General features: G+C 31.1%; 4 protein-coding genes across 4 annotated transcripts in view; 1 reads left to right on the top strand and 3 right to left on the bottom strand.

Moving 5' to 3' along the window:
- Positions 1 to 18382, bottom strand: part of LOC145189540 (DNA polymerase beta-like) — a 208412-nt gene that overhangs the window by 129275 nt on the left and 60755 nt on the right. The window lies entirely within an intron of this gene.
- On the top strand, positions 1746 to 16511 carry LOC145189451 (uncharacterized). Its single transcript, XM_090087429.1, has 4 exons — positions 1746 to 2623; positions 8554 to 8791; positions 9064 to 9106; positions 15282 to 16511. The coding sequence occupies exons 2-4, from the start codon at positions 8682 to 8684 to the stop codon at positions 16326 to 16328; spliced, it is 1200 nt and encodes a 399-aa protein (XP_089943555.1). The 5' UTR covers positions 1746 to 2623; positions 8554 to 8681; the 3' UTR covers positions 16329 to 16511.
- LOC149887940 (uncharacterized) lies at positions 3233 to 4033 on the bottom strand. The gene has a single exon (XM_090088975.1). The coding sequence runs from the start codon at positions 4031 to 4033 to the stop codon at positions 3233 to 3235; it is 801 nt and encodes a 266-aa protein (XP_089945101.1).
- Positions 4046 to 5525, bottom strand: LOC149887939 (uncharacterized). Its single transcript, XM_090087430.1, has one exon. The coding sequence runs from the start codon at positions 5201 to 5203 to the stop codon at positions 4271 to 4273; it is 933 nt and encodes a 310-aa protein (XP_089943556.1). The 5' UTR covers positions 5204 to 5525; the 3' UTR covers positions 4046 to 4270.

Here is an 18382-nt window from a genome sequence, read left to right as displayed (position 1 = left end):
ATGCACTTCCAAAGACAGTATTTAAATAGGGACAAGTTTGTTGCTGACAACTTGATGAATGTGAACAATCATTTTATGCATCAACCAGCAGGCATAGGATACCATTCAAACAGAAAAAGACACCTAAAATGTTTCTTTGAAGTTCTGCTCAAGCTCAATGCATCAATGGGATACTTGCATTATAACAACCATGATATAAATGTTATGAAGATATAAATAAACGGTATAAAATCTTTTCATCAAGTTGATTTATCTCTACCTGTAATCTGGAACTTTTTAAATTAATTTTTACTATCTTTTTTTTCATATTCATGGGATTTAATCCAGAAGCACTACAAGAATAAATCAGCAATAAAAGAGTAGACATTTTAATGTAATGGTCTCCATACTTAGGAAAGTTTAGATGTTTAACATAAGTATTCACTTTTTTTTTCCTGTCTTTCTAACTTCTCTAACTTCCAACAGTCTAAAAGTACCCTTAAAGCTATTTTAGCACCCTTCAACTCTTCACTCTGTAATACCACATATATGAACATTTTTAGGGATCAAACTAAGTGGATTTTTGGCTTTGAAGTACAAGGTAGGGTTAAAATTTAGCTTAGAATTGTTCTAAACAAAAATTAACCTTAAGATTACTCAAGATTACTAAAGATTACTTAAGATTACTTAAGATAACTTAAGATTACCTTAGCCCCAACAATTTCAATATAAAACAGTTTAAAGAAACTTAAACCCTCCATGTTTCAAAGTTACACAAACAGTAACTTAATCTTTACCTTTTTTTTCTCACTATAAAATTTCTCGATTCGCGGAATCTTGCAAACCAGGTTAGTGAACTTACTATATAAAATTTAGACTTATGATGTCTGTTAATCTATATCCAAAAGATTCTGAATAATGAATTCTCCAAAATTATATGTTTTACTTTTGCAAAATTTATTTCTTTAAAAAAATGTTGCTTTTGACTGCTCAACTAAATACAAACTTCTTTATTTAAAATTTATCTATATATTTATCTTTTTGAGTTACAATTTTAATGGATGTCTTGGAAAATGGGTCTCAATGATGTTTTTTTTGAACAAAAACTAGATAAAAAAAACAAAACTTTAACCCTTTATAAACAGAATATAACATAAGATAACAAAATAATTTTAGCTCTTTTTATTCTTTTTTTTAAGAAACGCCAGTTTAAAATTTATGCTGTTATTTTTATAAATATTGTTTTACCATGAGGAATGAAAAATTCTTAACTGTATTTTTTTTGTTTGTTTGTTTTTTGTTTTTTTTTATGAACATAATTCATTGAAGCAAAATCTGGGCCATTAAATAAAATGTTAATGCATGTTTAAGTGGATTAGATTTTTAATTTTCTCTAAGTTTGCATGCCATTTCTAAAAACAATCAAGATACTAAAAACATAAGCAAATTTTAGGAGTGAAGTTTTTTTAAATTATTTCTATGAAATCATTTCCTTCGGAATACAAAGTATTCTATAAACTGCGCATGCTCTAATCAGAAAGTTCTGCAATTTTTAGATTAGTTTTATAAAACCATGGACCTGTAAGAGATGGACGTGCAACCTATTGTTTTACATCAAAGAGGCCGCAGAAATCAGCAAGCCATGCTAGTTTCCAACAAGCTCTAAATTTTTACTCGTCAACAAAAAAATCTATTAAAATGGCTATCCACAGTTTTATAACAGAAGTTCTGATCACACGGTATTAGTTTAAACTTTTATAGCATTTGTTTAATAAGACTGTTCAGGATAAAGTAACAACTTCACGCGTTGACAAATTACTAAACAAATTACACCAAGGTAAAGGAAATTAGTTGTCAGCACAAACAGATTTTCATCATTTTTCCAAGATAAACATTTGTAAATTTGGGAACTATTTTCATGTAAACAAAGTTTCATCAATAATAAAATAGACCTGTAAGGATAATTTTAAAATGACTAAAAATGTATAGCGAAATGTAAAAAAGCTTAAATAAAATTTTTAATCAAGGTCTGGTTTCATTCAACTCCTTGGTCCTTCATTCACCAGGCTTAATTTAGTGTATTTTTTTAGTATTTCTTCTGATGTGTCGCCATTTTTTGCCTCGACTACCTTACAAGCTCCATAATATATATTTCACTATGCATTATTTTTTAGTAGTTGTATTTTCTAATGGAATTTATTATAATTCACTTAAAATGCAAAACCTTTTAAAAAGTTATTCAAGTTTACGATTATCTTGCAAAATGTGGCCAGATATTTCATGCTTTCGTTTTTCATATTTCATATATTATTTCATCTGTCATAAAAGGCACATAATAACTCATTTGTTTTTGTCAAATAAAAATTAGTTTATATATAGCTGGTAAATCATGTTATGTTAAGATTAAATACTCAGTTATTCTTGCGGTTTGCCATAAATTGGCTTCCCTAAATTCGTTAAAACTGTGACAAATTATTTTTTCCTTTATTGTATTTACATTCATTTCATGTATATTTATCCTTAACTGTATATATTTCTGTTGTTAAACATAAAAATAGAAAGTTCTATAATATTCATAAACTAGAAGTCTACAGCAATATAGAAGATGGAGTAGTTCCCTGGACATGAAATTAAAATGCCCTAGGTAGCTACAAAACTAGTTGATATTTTGTATTGTTTATTATTTCTAGTTATACATGTACTAAAGTAGTTAAGCAAATGATCTCAATTTCTATATTATCATCAGAGTTATTTCTAAAAGTATTAAGAATATCTAGCTATATAAAATTAAGCTTAAAACATGATTCTATTGCTGTTATTTTGAATAACTGAAAGGAAGTTGATGTGACTGGTTAGACAAGACCAAATATTTTCGACAAATCCGACAGACTTTAATATAATTCTTAACATAATATAATTCACTTATTTTAAAGTTTTTACTTTATTTATCAAGTTGTTGTTTTCAAACCATGTACATTAGGGGTGTCCAAAAAAAAATTTTTTTTAGTTAAATGTTGCACAGTTTTAAATATTGTTTCTTTGATTGAAAAAAAAAGTCCTGTGCAAAATCTTAGGTGCTTTGGATAATATTTAGAGGTTGCTCAAGGAAAATAAAAATTTACTGTGTTAAAAGCATTCGCCGCAACAACAATATTTAAAAAACCTGAGTTATAGCTATGATATACAATTAATCATTTTCAAAAAATTCCTTAAATAATGCAAATAACATTCAAATGTTGCACTATTTAGAAGATCAAAAGTTTAGTCTGTAGCAACAGTGGCATATGTCATCAAGACATATGCCACTGTTGCTACAGACTAAACTTTTGTGGCAATCTGGAATGCGTTTTCTGTTGTCCTCAACAACTTGTATTAATTTCTGCATTTCAGATTCAGTTATTGTGATGGATTGATTAAATGTGCTCATAAGAACAACCGAACGCTCAGCAGTGTCATTGATAACTTTCACAGATTTAACAATTGCTTTAGTATAACGAAATTCAGCAATTTCCTCCCAGGTCTTTGGATTGGTTCCAGATAAAATGGTTACATCGAGACCAAGTGACTGCAAAGCAGCAGTTGATGATGATGTAACAAGCTCATGAAGTTGCTTCTTTTCCAACTTGTTTAATTCTGCTGCTGGACACTTTATACCCCTGACACTCCAATCAGCTCCACTTTGAATCATAGCTTCAACAATCAACTTTTTTTCTGTGTCAAAAACCCTGTCAGAAAATAATGAAAGTGGAATCATTTCTGACCCAAGGTACCGAGTGTGATTTTGAAGCTTCTTCATAGCAGCATTTGAAATGAGCTTGTTGATCTCAGAATATTGTTTAATTCTTGTGAAGAGAATCAGGTCATTTGCTGAAGCATCACTTGCAATTGGACAGGCAATCCATGCTAATACATAGATATGAGCAGCAAAGATACAAAATTTGCACAAGTTGTTCTGTTCTTTCATAGTCAGCTTGAATTCATTTCTTAAGAGGTATATCTTCATACAATAGATGACTTTAGCCATCCACCTAGCCATGTGATAAGCTCCCGGCATGCGAAAGCGATACTTCTTGGTGACATAATCTGATAACAGAAAACCCAAAATTAAATAGCACAGCTCGATCATCTCTTTGTAGTCTTCTCTTGGTAAGTACGAAGAGTCATCTGGTAAGAAAGGCTGCAGAAAGTAGCCAGCCTCTGATCTAAGTTGCTGAAGCTGTGGTTCAGCAAGATGGGCGTCATCTAATGGAGGATAATTGGCTTGATTTATGCTTGGCCAACACTTCTGAAATCATTCCAATAGTGCTATGTTGGGCCCACTGCTGGGTCCAAGCAAAACTGAGTATATTTCCCCAATAATTACTTCATGCATATGGTGATGGCAAGCAAAGTAGAGAAGATTTTTCTCCATCAACTTCTCTAGCAAGATGCACGCACCATTTTTGGAACCCGTGTTTGACGCTGTTGTGTCAAAACACATACCGACAATATAATTTGCAACATTCCATATGGTCAGTAATTGAAAGGTTGCTTCTGCTTGTGCCAGTCCAGTGCCAGATGATATCTTTACAATACCCAGTATTTTCTCCACATTACAACCAGTCACATCAATAGCAATTCTATCAACATTGGACTTTGGATTTTCATAGTTGGTGCTGTCTCTCATCATCTTACCATCCCAGTGGACGACCATATGTTGTTTTTCACTTGACATAAATTTCTGCCGAATATGATTTTCAGTTGATGAACGGTGCATGATGCGTTTGCGGCGGACTGTTGATCTTGATAATGGTGTACTTTGGAGGTCCTCTCCACTTGCTCTAGCAATGGCAGCTGCCAATATAGTGAATTTTTGGTCAGATAAATTGATTCGATCAAGTGTGGATGATACATCTGGAGAAGACAAAATTTCATTGAGAATATGTGGCTTTTTATTTTTAGGACTTTGTTCACAGTTAGTTGATTGGGTTACTCTTTTTTTGTGATAAACCGGAATTTCTATTTCATAATCATCATTGTCATCAGGAATGTCACTGACTTTTGTTGCTTTGCTATCACTATCACAATCAAGACTAAAGTTGCTACAGCTAGGGGTAAGGACAGCATTTGCTTTTTGTCTTCTCTCTTCCTCATTCTGCTTTCTTTTTGTTTCTGCTTGTTGACGCTCTGCTGTTCGCTTTTCTTGTTGAGATAATTTTACATCTTCTCCAGCCATCTTCATCATACAAGCATTCTTTTGGTCTTCCAGAAATATTTTATCTTCAACTTTAATTAGCTTGTTTGCATCCTTGTGTGAAATGTCAAACAATAAATCTAATTTGATACTAAAATCTTTCTCTCTAGCAATCTGTGACTTATTAGCTCTTCCTTTATTCTTTTTAATTAAATTATATTCATCAACACATGCTTTCACTTTTGATACAATATGAGGCTGTTAAGTCATTGGAATTCTGGCTTTTTTCCAGATGTGAGCTAAACCATTAGATGTTGCTTTTGCAATGGCTGGAACTGTTTGTTTCAATGCTTTGTGATAGTGGAAAAATGTCCTCAACACATCAACCATCGTTGGAAGGACATTGTTTGGTAGGTTCTTCTCAGGTTAACCAATCAACCATATTGCAGTTCGATTACGTGTCAAAGGAAAATTTGAAGAACTTATCTTTTCACTCATTTTCAGCAACAAGCTAAAATTAAATGATACCAATTTATACTCAACTTGAGAAATTAAATATCAATTTGCAAACATAATTTAAAATATGTGATCAATATTTCAATATGAATGTGATGAAATTATAAGTATTACAAAACTACAAACACTAAAATAAGTTAAGTCACCTAATAATATTTAGCACTAAAAAACAAGATATTGGCATAACAGCTATAATTATTATTTTCTAGGATTAAAGTAAATAAGAACCTCAAAATCTTTAAATATTTCAGTTGTTCAGCAAAAAATTACAATTAATCAAAATGCTTTTCAATCAAAAACATCTGATGACATGATGGCTGCTTGTCACATGACCAAAGAAGTTAGCTCATAAAAGACAATGGTACAATTTGTTTAACATTTTATCTAAATTGAACTTGGGATAAAATTAGGAAGCTATTTAAGGCGTAATGCTATTGTTGTAAAACTAAAAGGCCATTAAGCAATCTCTAAACATTAATTTATTTTAATTATCTTTTGCACAGTAAATTTTAATGCCAATTGGCACAAAATAAACTAGTGTGCATTCAGACCAGAGAAAATTTTTTTTTCCAGTGGCTATGTGACCATCTCTTATGTACATTAAACCATGTACATTAAACCAGGTGCATCTGGAAATGATTTAACTACTAATTAAAAACCTTGGGATTTTGTGACATCACAAAATTTCATGTGATGTTTTAATTGTAAAGAAATTTTCTTTGTAACTTTTTCAATTTTATAAATGCATTTTATGTGCACTTTTGACTTTTTATTATTTTATCAGCTTTTTTCATCTTTTCATCATTTTCAACATGTATGTATGTATGTATGTATGTATGTATGTATGTATGTATGTATGTATGTATGTATGTATGTATGTATGTATGTATGTATGTATGTATGTATGTAATTGTATCTAATAAAATAATGCATGAAGATTTTTGTAACTAACCTCAACCAAATAGATAATTAAAAGTTTTTGTTCTTTTTGCTTGTTTTCAGGAGTTTTTATGCAGGCCAGAAAAAGAACCTTTATTATGATTATCATTATTAGATTTATAATTGCTAGAAGATTGCAAGACAACTCACTTAATCTCTCCACTCCTCTCCCCGATCCATTTTTGAAAGAGCAATGATGCCTATACCCTTAGTTACTTACACATTTAAGTTACTATACGTGTGTAACAATGTTTTTATAGAATTTATTGTAAGAAGTAAGCAAAGGGAAAGCTGTAACAACAGCAGTTGATTGGCAAATATAAAATGAGCACAATCTTTAACAGACTTTTTATATGTTAATGCATCCACATATAATGAAAAATCCCCTTTTACTTTGCAATCCCATGAGAGTTTTGTTCCAGCCTATTTTATTTCATTTTGATTTTTATTTTAAAGCTCTTAGTGGATCTTCAATATAAGAATTTGGTTCATATCCTTGTTGCAGTATTAAGGGGAATGGGAGGGGGGGGGGGGAAAGAGAGAGCAGGAATTGGTGGAAGAAAGAGTTTTGTACTTAAAATAAATACATAATTTAATAAATACATTTGACTTTTCCATCCAGTTCTTCAGTTTAAAAAATTAGCTGAATTTGATTGACTTGGCTCATTTAATAACTATTTTAGTTGCTATGCAATATTTGTAATGTAAAGTTGTTACAATTTAATGAAAATTAGTATGATAGCATTTTGAAAAGCTCAAGTGTAAATTATAGAATTATAAATTTCAAAACCATGAGTTACAAAATAAAGATAATAGAAAAGCATATATAGAAATATGCATGTAGAAATATTTCTGAAAGCTAAATAGATCCATGGATCAGCCATAAAGAGTTGATAGAGTTTTTTTAATAGAATTCAGTTGCCAATAGTTTTATTCAAGGCTATATTGCACACTTTTCAGTTGTGATTTCCCCTTTCTTAGCAATGCTTCATAAGTTTGAATTGCTTTACCTTCTTTAATTTATGGCAGACTTGATAATATGTTTAAATCCAAAACCAGAAACTAAAATAAGAAGCCATTTTAATACTGCCCTTCCATTAACATCTTTCTAAGGCGAGATTGACCTGTACAGAAAAGTACAGATCTGTTGCTTGCTATAATTTTCTTTCCTTTTTGAGAGATAAGCTTGAGGATGTTTCTATTTCAACCTTTCTAGTAGTAGAGTAGCCTTGATTTTCAAATGAATTAGAATTTGTCTCTGCGTTATATTTTGATGTGGAGCTGCCCAGCACTGCAGATATTTCCTATAGCCTAATATCATGCTTTCAAACCTTTATTTTAACTTTTTAACATTCCTATTTCTAGAAAGAGAGATTTCGTACTGAGTTTTTCAATTCCTCATTTTTTCTTCTAGTTATTCTATCTTGAAGCTCTACATAAAAGTATTAGAAGCCATAACAGCTTAAGAATGTATTAAAACATAAGAAATGTTATTATAAGAAACTTGAACACTGTTTCATAGTCTAACGTATGTCATAAATTGATATTATCAACTAAAACGCAGTTGATTTTTTAGAATCCCATTTATACACAAAACTGAAAAAATATATATTTCTTTTTTTTTTGTTACTTTATTTTAATGCTTCTTGTTTTTGTTAGAATGTTTTTATTATCTTTTTTTTTTTTTTTTTTACTTAAATATGTTGGAAAGTAAGTTGGAAAGGAAATTCTTTTTTCATTTTCATTGAATGCTAGAAATATTTTTCTGATTATTGTGGTTGTTACTGAGCTGCATGCAAACAAGGTCTAGGAATGAAAAGCAAAATCTCTTATACATGATTATTTTTTGTTTGTTAAGACTTTAATATAATTTTTGTTTTTTAATTTTATATGTATTTATGATATATTTTTATATGCTTGTGTATTTATATATAATTAAATGCAAGATGTATAAATAGCAGCAACTTGTATCAACAGCCTGTATCAACAAAGAAACAGCATGCTACTGGGTTTCTACTTTAATTATCGCTTTCATATATGTTCAAATTTTGGAGTTGCAAAATAGTAGAGTAGAATGAACAGTTTTCAACACGTTGAGCCAAATTTCTACCTTCTTTTGCTCTGTGCATTTCTTATCATAGTATTTTCACTCATAAGTTGTCTTGCAGCCAAGAAAGTTAAAAGGTTAATTTGTTTTCTGTTTTGTTTTGTTAACTTTTGATGATTTAAGTGCTTCAGAAAATGTGAGTCTTGCAGCATAAAAGGTTCGTGTAATCAGTGGTTACTGCTGAACTTGCTGTCAAGTGAATTTGTTATCCATTGAGCTTGCTATCCTTTGAGCTTGCTATCTATTGATTTGTTAAATTTTGTAGTTCTAATCAATGCCTCATCAGATTACAACATGTGAAAACATGTGAAGAATGAATTGCATGATAAGATGTATTCATATTGTTTAGATTATCATCTGCTGATAAAATTGTTGTCACTGAAGATCCAAAGGTTCAGTTTTTTAATATTTTTTTAAACTAAGTTTCATGAAACTGTTGAAATTAAGGCTGGTTTTTACATTAATGACAATTAACAATGAATAGAATGCAAACTTTGATACCAGTCTTTTGAAATAAATTGAATTTGAAAGAAGATAGACAAAGTTTTAAAATTTCATAAAAAGATTTTGATGTCAACTTAACATATCGTCTGTGATTTTGTTTCAATTCTTGCAATAATTGTGTGATTGTGTCATTTGATTAAATCTCTTAAATTTACACTCTAAAAAAAAATCCTTTGTATACAACGAATTGGCTAACAGATCAATCCGTCGTTATTGTACCAACGGCTTTTCCGTTAAATTAACAGATTAAAGTTTTAAATGATTGAAGTTCGTTGATATTTTTCCGAGAAAACAATCCTTTTAAGTAAAGGAGCTATAACTTTAGTGCATGAAATTATCCGCTGTTTTTATTCAGTTAAAATAACGTTATTGTAGGGAATAATCAGTTAAAATCACTCCATTATAACTAAAGATGAATTAAGCCACATACTATTGTAATTTGATAATAATATAATTCTTACAATTTTTAGTATATGGATTATTTCATTATGATATTCTTAATACACATTGGTTCTTACCATTATAAATATAAGAATTACCACCCATCTGATACAAGTAGTACTAATTATAATGGTTGGGAGAAATATAGTGCTCAATTTGTTAGCAAGCTTCAAAAATCCTTTAACTGGACATTGAAAACTAATCAAATATTTATGATAATGTTATTCAGTACACAAATTTTTAACTACAATCAAAATAGTTTTTAAATATATTTTTAATAGTCATTATATTTGAGGTTATAAAACATCTGTATAAAACACACACACACATACAGTATTGGACAAAACATTTGCAACCAAATAATGCTAATTTAGTTTCTTTATATAAAAGTGCTGCATTTTTTCAATTTAGAGAAATAACTATGTAACTGTTTAGAGATAAAGTTCTTCAAGTTTTATTCATCACAAAGTTCATTATTTGTACACGAAAATTAACAAATTAATCAAAAGTATTAAAAAAAGTTGATTTCCTTCTGGAAAAAACAAGTGCAACTCGACAAAATGTTGACCAAGCTGTATTTCGCTATCAATATTTCGTGGCGAATCCTTTGTTGTCGATCACAGCCTTGCATCTTCGAGGCATAGATTCGATCAGGTGATCAATGAAACTTTGTGGAATCGCTGCCCAGGCCTTTTGGATTTGTTCAAACAGTTGATCCTTATTACGAACACCTTCACGATTCATTCTGCGGTTGACGATCTCCCACAGGTTCTCGATAGGGTTGAGATCCGGAGATTGAGGCGGCCAATCCATCACCGATAAGTGGTTGTCTTGAAACCACTGCTTGACTACTTTTGCAGTGTGTTTCGGATCGTTGTCTTGCTGAAAAACCCATTTTATTGGCATATTCCATTCAGCATGAGGTAACATAACATCTTTCAGGATATTTTTATACATGAAACGGTCCATTATTCCATCGTTTCGGTGTATTGGATCTAGACCGTTAGCAGAAAAACACCCCCAGACCAATACATTGCCTCCAACATGCTTCACGGTCTTATGGCAGTAACGTAAATCGAGGCGTTTTCCGGCCGGTCAACATACACGGCAAATGCTATCGCTCCCAATGATGTTGAACTTCGATTCATCACTGAACAGGACAGTTCGCCATTTCTGCACATTCCAGTCAATATGAGATGTAGCAAACAGGAGTCTGCTGCCAACTTCCCCGTAGAACGATATTTGGAACATAGTCTTGATACGGTCCATTTTTTCACGCGATATTTATCACAAATACTTTTTTGTGACATTCCACTTATGTAATCGCCAATAATTTTCTTTCTTAGTTCCAATCCAAGACTGTCGGGAGCCATTTTTGCACTTGAAGTCATAAAAATAATAAATAATTCTGGATGCTTCCAGATGCTTTTTCTGGAAACTCCTGGAAGCTTCTACATGCTTCTGGAAACTTATGGATACTTCCATTAATTTTTAAAAAACTTCCGTGACGTTGACATGGACCAGACTTAAGAAAATGAAACAAACCAAAAAAGTCGCACTTGTTTTGTCCGCTGCAAAACGGCACTTGTCAACGAAACTCTGCCTGTGTGCTGTCACCTGTCAGCTGATTGTTCATGTCATGGCATGCTATGACTCCAGACTCCTGAACTGTTTGCTGTGGTAGTATAGTTCGTTTCGTTTTTAAGGCATGTAAAATTAGGAACACTTTTTAGCATTGTTCGATGTTGGTTGCAAATGTTTTGTCCAATACTGTATACACAATGGATGTTTAAACTAAACTAACTGTTAACAAACTAGGTTTTAGGTTTTAACGCTGCTGTTCTTAGTACATGTTTTACGCTTCAATTCCAGCAACGTGTCGTCATTTCTTAAAGGTAAGTATAACAAAATACAAAAAAGAAAATATGGAACCTAAATGATATAAATAGTATGAAATGAAAATAAAATTTTACTAATTACCTTTAAGAATTATTTTCATTGCTAATTCTTTATTTATAAATTGGTAATAGAAATTTTTTAATTTTATTTGTTTCTGATACTATTTTCTAAAGATAAAGTTCAATGCAACAACTAAATAATATCTTTAATAAAAATATGTAACAAAAGATAATCTTATCTGATAACTAAAAGGTTCTATAATTTCCATATACTTCAAAACCTGTCAGGAACAAAATAAAAAAAAGGTCTCTAACTTAAATAACAATAAATCAAAACAAGAATAAATAAGCACACCAAAAGAAACGAAAATAACAATATCAGAATTTCAATTTGGTACCACATGCCTAGTGTCTAAAGTAGTAAATTCTAAACGAATATAAACAAGGCATACATAAACTTAGTTGTACCTAACCTAAATAAATATCCCCACCAAAAGAAATGCAAATCAAAATATAGAATTTTTAATTTTATAACTAATTTAAACTTACAGTGTGATATTGAATGCTATGTGTCTAAAATAGCAAATTATAAGAATATAAACAAGCCATATAAAGATAATTGTGTAACCAACCATTTAGTTTATACTAAAACTGTGTAACTATAAAAAAACTGGCACATTAAACTTACTTCAATAAACTTTTTATCTAAGATGTGTATGTGATATAAGATGTAAATGTGATTTAAAGATCCTGTAAACAGTGATTTAAAGATCCTGTAAACAGAAAATATTGTTAACAACTCATTTTTTACAATATTTGTCTGATGCAATTGACAAATTTATTTTTAAAAAAATACAATAACAAGGAACAGATAACTGTAATACTTGAACAGGGATTAAACCATTGTAAACTGATGTCCATGTAAGTCCTTCACTTGCTTAAACTACATATTAAAGCTAAAAACATATGAGATAGTAATACAAATATTAAAAATTATAACTCATCTATCTTTTTCTTTTTTATTTTTAAAAATTAAAACACACACACATACATACATACACTTGAACAAAATAAAATGAAACTAACTAGTGGTAGTTGAACTTGCAGCTTGATCTCATCAGGAGTTACTGTTGAATGCTGGGTTTCATAATGTTTTCTTAACTTTATGAAACTAATGAAAACTCTATTGCATTTATCAAAAGTGCATTTGACTTCTGAACCTCTCGAAGTCAATTCATGTAAATTTCGAAGATGAGAAAAAATGATATGTAATGATGAAAAATATAATCTAGAGAGGGAGCACTTCATAATTTCTTTCGGAAACCATTTTTTAAAGAAAATTTTTTTTTCAACGGATTTTATTATTTAATCTGTTGAATTAATGGAATTTCGAAGACTACGTTATTTGTTAACTTTACTCCGTTAATTTTGTTGTTTTTGGAAACGAATTACTTTGTTAATTTAACGGAGACACGCAATCCGTTACTTTTTCTAACGGATTGTTTTTAGAGTGTATCTTTGAAAATCAAACAAATCTATGTATGCATTTAAATGTTTACAAATGTAAATTTGTTCCACCAAAGACATGTTTTAAACAGTTCTATTTAGTTAAAACTTGAAATTCAAAATTCAGATTTGAAGTTGGATTTGAAATTTCAAGTTCAAGTCTGGCATTCGATTATTAATTTGTACTTTATTAAGCGTCTGCGTATCGTTTCATTTCCGTATCGTCATCATTCCGATATGATATTGGAAAAAAAGTGTCATCGGAATGAGGAGAGTTCCGGTATGTACCGAGATTGTAACCATAATACCGCTTAAATTTTTTTTTACCGCTATTGTTGTAATCATTCCGATGACACTTTTTCTTTTCCCGATATCATCGGAATGGTAAAGATACGCAGACCCTTATACTTTATTAGTAACTTTGCGCTATACACCATTAACGGATTAGCCAAACGCTAATACCCTTATTTGTTCCGCACATGTATGCGGTGTTCCCCGAACATAACGTGACCATTCGTCCCATTTTTGAAAAGAAAAAATGTGAGATCACGCATATTATGTATTTTCACGTCAATCCTCGGAAAAATTCTTAAAAAACTATTTGGTCTAGGAATTAATTCGTGCGGTTTTTAATTGAAAATTGAAGGTTTATTTCAAAAACTAAATGGATGAATACATTAATGAAAATAGTGTCCATCGCTAGTCACTACTTTTACCCATCTTTCCGGCAATTTACGAATTCCGTGTCGAAAAAATGCTTCATCCTTAGAAGTGATCCAATCAGAGATCCACTTTTCGATATTTTCTGAAGAAGTGAAGCGCTGTCCAATCAAATCGTTATTCATGCAATCGAACAAGTAGTAGTCAGAAGGAGCAATGTCCGGAGAATACGGCGGGTGGGGTAACACTTCCCATCCGACATTTACCAAATAGTTTTTGACAGGTTTTGCGACATGTGGTCGAGCGTTATCATGCTGAAAAATGAGTTTATCATGTCTGTTACCCCAATCTGGTCGTTTTATGACCAGAGCTTGCTTCAAATGCATTAATTGTCGTCGATAACGTTCTCCATTAATAGTTTCACCAGGTGTCAGAAGCTCATGGTACACCACACCTTTCATATCCCACCATATACACAGCATAACCTTTGCACAGTGAATATTCCGTTTAGGTTGTGATGGACCTGGTTCACCTGGCTTTACCCAGGCCTTTTTCCGTTTAGGATTCTCGTAATAAATCCATTTCTCATCACCAGAAACAATTCGATGCAAAAATCCCTTTCTTTTCTGTTTTTCAATCAGCAATTCACAAATGGTCTTTCTTCTTTCCACGTCTCTGTCTTTCAATTCATGTGGAACTCAATGAGATATTTTTTGAATCATACCCATGGCTTTGAGGCGTCTGGAAACTGTTGATTGTTCAACTCCTAACGATTTTGCAAGGTCCTCTTGCGTTTGACAAGAATCCTGATCGAGCAATGCTGCCAATTCTGCATCTTCAAATTTTTTCTGCTGTCCTGGTCGCTCTTGGTCTTCCAAACAAAAATCACCACTTTTAAACCGTGCAAACCACTTCTGACACGTTCGCTCAGCTAGAGCATGGTCACCATAAACTTCAACCGAAATACGATAACTTTCGGTAGCACTTTTCTTCATATTAATGTAATGAAGAAGAATCCCCCGCAAAAACACTTTATCAGGAACAAAAATCGACATTATCAGTTAAATTAAAAATAGTGTTGTTTACGCTTAAATCAAATGATTTATAATGAAAATGATGCGCAATAACAGTGATCTTCGCACGCATGCGTGGCTAAACGAAACGCTGAGACAATAAGCTAGTTTCGTAATCCCTTGTCAAACCGCACGAATTAATTCCTAGACCAAATATAAAAGTAACTGAATTCCTTTTATACCCAATTTTATCTTGTTTATTGCGGACCCGAATATTGTTAAACAAATACAATGACATTAAACATCTGAAATGTTTTTAATTTGCTTCTTCGGAGTATTAGAAGAGCTGCAGTGTTGTGCAAGCAACGTCCAAAAATATTATTTAGCACATGAAATTCTTTTTTAATTGCTCATTTCACTATCATTTCATTGAGAGATTTTTTTTAGCTCCGACACTAATCCTTATAAGATACATTCTCCGAATCCAAAAAAAAAAAGTGTGAGTATATAACAAGATGAAATAAGAAGAGTGTTTAATTTTTTAGATGTCTTCAGAATGCAAAGATTTAGTTGTTGCGAATCGCCTCAATCCTATTGTGCGTGTTATCCTACAAGGTGTATATGATGCCGGCTGCGTATTGTCACTGCTACGTGGAATGCCACACATTCTTACAACCATTTGGGAATATGTGAAAATATACTGGAAAAAACATATCAAAATATGCAACGATGAAAATTATTTCAGGTTTTATGAACAAGCAGTTGATAGTCATTGTTGTAAAGCGTACTCACGTCCATGGGGTAAAGAATGCTTGACCTTTCCTTCTCCAACTAATTTAAATGTTAACATGATGCCATTTGTGGTGAATGAAAAATTTAAGAAATGTTCGCTACCTCAATCCATAAAGCCTTATTGGGATATTATAAAGCAATGTATTATTTTTTCACTGCAAAATGATAACGATGAAATTGGAAAAATTTGGTTTCTAACCATTCAAGAAAGTTTTGTTGAAAAAGATACCTCACAACGCAGACCAGGCTTGCACACTGAAAGCCCCGGAATGGTCTATATTAAGAATGATAAGCTCTCAACCAGTAGAGATGTTTTTTTAAATGAAGCAGATATTGCTGTAGAAGCTCAAAATGGAGGGGGCAATTCTGAAATTTCTTCATTCTTCCCTGCTTGGGGCGGAGGAGTAGATATTAATGAGGTCATCAAAGGAGGTATTTTCATGGCGTCAAATGTTGCTGAATCTTGCAAGGTTTGGAATTGTGAAATTCTTCGTTGTAGAAATGGTGCAAGTTTAATAGGGGAATTAGGAAATATAGAGCATTTAAGAGAATTTTTGCCTGAAGGTCATATTATGGATAAAAACGTAATGTATTGGCTAACAGATCGTACTCCACATGAGTCATTACCATTGCCAGAAAATTCCTACAGACAATACGTTCGCATAGTTACAAGTGAGGTGTCTTTATGGTTTGAAGATCATTCAACAAGAAATCCTTTAGGAATTGTTCCGGATTTTAATGTGACAAAAATCGTGAAAGGCTCAAAGTTTGATAAAAAACTTTTGACGTTGAAGAAATAATCTGCTAATAATAATAACCAGTAATATATAATAATTGATAGTACTCCTACTTTATTGTTGATGTTAAAATATTGAGAAATTATAAATTTTCTTTTAAAATTTCTCGTAATCTGTTTTTTTTTATTTGCAACATTTTCGGTTGTAAATTTGCTTTTAAAATATCATATATCACATCGTACATAACTTTGGTTTACATGATGGGGTTAAAGCATGAAGTTGTCTTTTACTACAAACAAACAAAAAAAACATCCAAAAACTAACAGGAAAAAGAATATTCTTTAAAAATGTGTTTTGTGAATTTTAAGAACTGCGAGGCTTAATATCTAAAATTTTTTAATCTTTGAGAAGCTGGGGAGTATTAAATCTGATCCACTTCAAAGTCAAGTTGACAAGTATTGTAATAGAAAAAAAGAAAGCTTAAAAATTCTTTTTAAAGATTTTTTTGTATAAAGTTCTTTTGTAAGAAGTTTTTTTATAGTTGTTATCAACTGACTATAAATTGCATATAAGCACAAAGTGGATTTAAACTTGGACATTAAACTATGGTATTAGTCGAGCGAGAAAATTTACACCCATAGTTCTACATTAAAATGCTCCAAGTAGAGCCAAAAATCTAAAGCGCCACTCAAGCATCCTGACATCTTTATGTCTATACAGGACTTTGATGCCGAGACTGAATATATAAAGTATATGTAAACACATATTCGTCAGCTCGGAATACAAGTGTCGCATTCGACATTTTTGAAAAAAACGAACTATCTATTTTTTGTGGACTTATTTTACAAAAAATTATCCGATAGCTCAATTAAATTTTTTTCCATTATAGTTCAGTAGATCATTTGTCGTAAATGAACTTTTTATACGAGACGCTCGAGGTGCATTTGTTGTACTTAGCGTAGACCAATAGTAGCGTTCTATTTGCTCACGTGACTTTAGATTTAACTACGTATATTCCGTTCATTTGTTTACTTTTAACATGTGTTTTTTGTAAATAAAAACTAATACATCCCATTTGTTTTTTAATATTGAATTGTTTTTTTTTCTTTGAATTGAATCGAAATGTTCAGTAAATAAAAATTATTACTCGTAATTAAAAGAACTAAACAGTATTTATAAATATATCGTTTGTTTGTAAAGATAAGTTACAAATATGGAATATTTCATAACAAATTTGGAGTATTTTATGGCTTCTGATGCTGATAATCCGATACCAATAGTATTGGAGCTAAACCAGCAAATGGAGGAAGAAACTCCTGGATATGTAGTGGAAGGTCCTACTTATTCATCTTTTTCTTCTACTATAATTTCTCCTAGCAATGAAAAGCAAATATAAAATACTTGTGTACAAAAATTTCATTACAATACGTCTTGTGTTCAAATAATTTTAAAGAGATCATTATTTTTACATTCTAAATAAGCTCTTTAAAATTTCTTTCATTATTATTACCTTTTATTTATTTTTACATCAACTGTATTTATGCATTGTTTTTTTTATAATACTCTAAGTTACTGTTTTAATAACAATAATTTTTCTATTTTTAATAAGCAGTTTGCTAGATAGTTTCCAATACAATAGATTTACAGCCCTCCTACCTTATTCAAGTTACTGTCATCTATTGAAAAAACTTCTGGAGTAGAATTGAAAGTCATACAAATGTACAAAGATGACTTCAAAAACTTCAAACTTGCTTCAAAGTCTTTATATTTCCATAAAGTGCCTTTTGCAAAGGTAAAACTAATGTGTCATGAAAAACATCTACCTTTTCATATTAAATTCAAAAAATCGTTCTTTGGTCCGTTAATTGAAGAAAGATTGGTAAAAGGTACCCCTCAGAGAAAAAATAAGCAGAAAGTTAAAGTTCTGAAAGAATTTCCTCCATTAAAAAATGATTCAACACGTTTTTTGCTCTCAGATAAAAAAATTAATGACCTTGAGTCAATGGTAAAATATTTTGTTAGCGATGATCTTGAATTTTATAATACTCTTTTTAAGTCACAAAGCCTGAACATTTAAATATATCACTTTGTAAAATGTTTTAATAAACATTCTATAT

Source organism: Hydra viridissima, unplaced genomic scaffold (genome assembly GCF_058129835.1).
Source record: "Hydra viridissima isolate aposymbiotic clone 2 unplaced genomic scaffold, HvirCarnegie_v1 scaffold_5, whole genome shotgun sequence".
NCBI lineage: Eukaryota > Metazoa > Cnidaria > Hydrozoa > Anthoathecata > Hydridae > Hydra > Hydra viridissima.
Note: the sequence above shows the minus strand (reverse complement) of the source record. Positions and strands in the feature narration are given on the sequence as shown.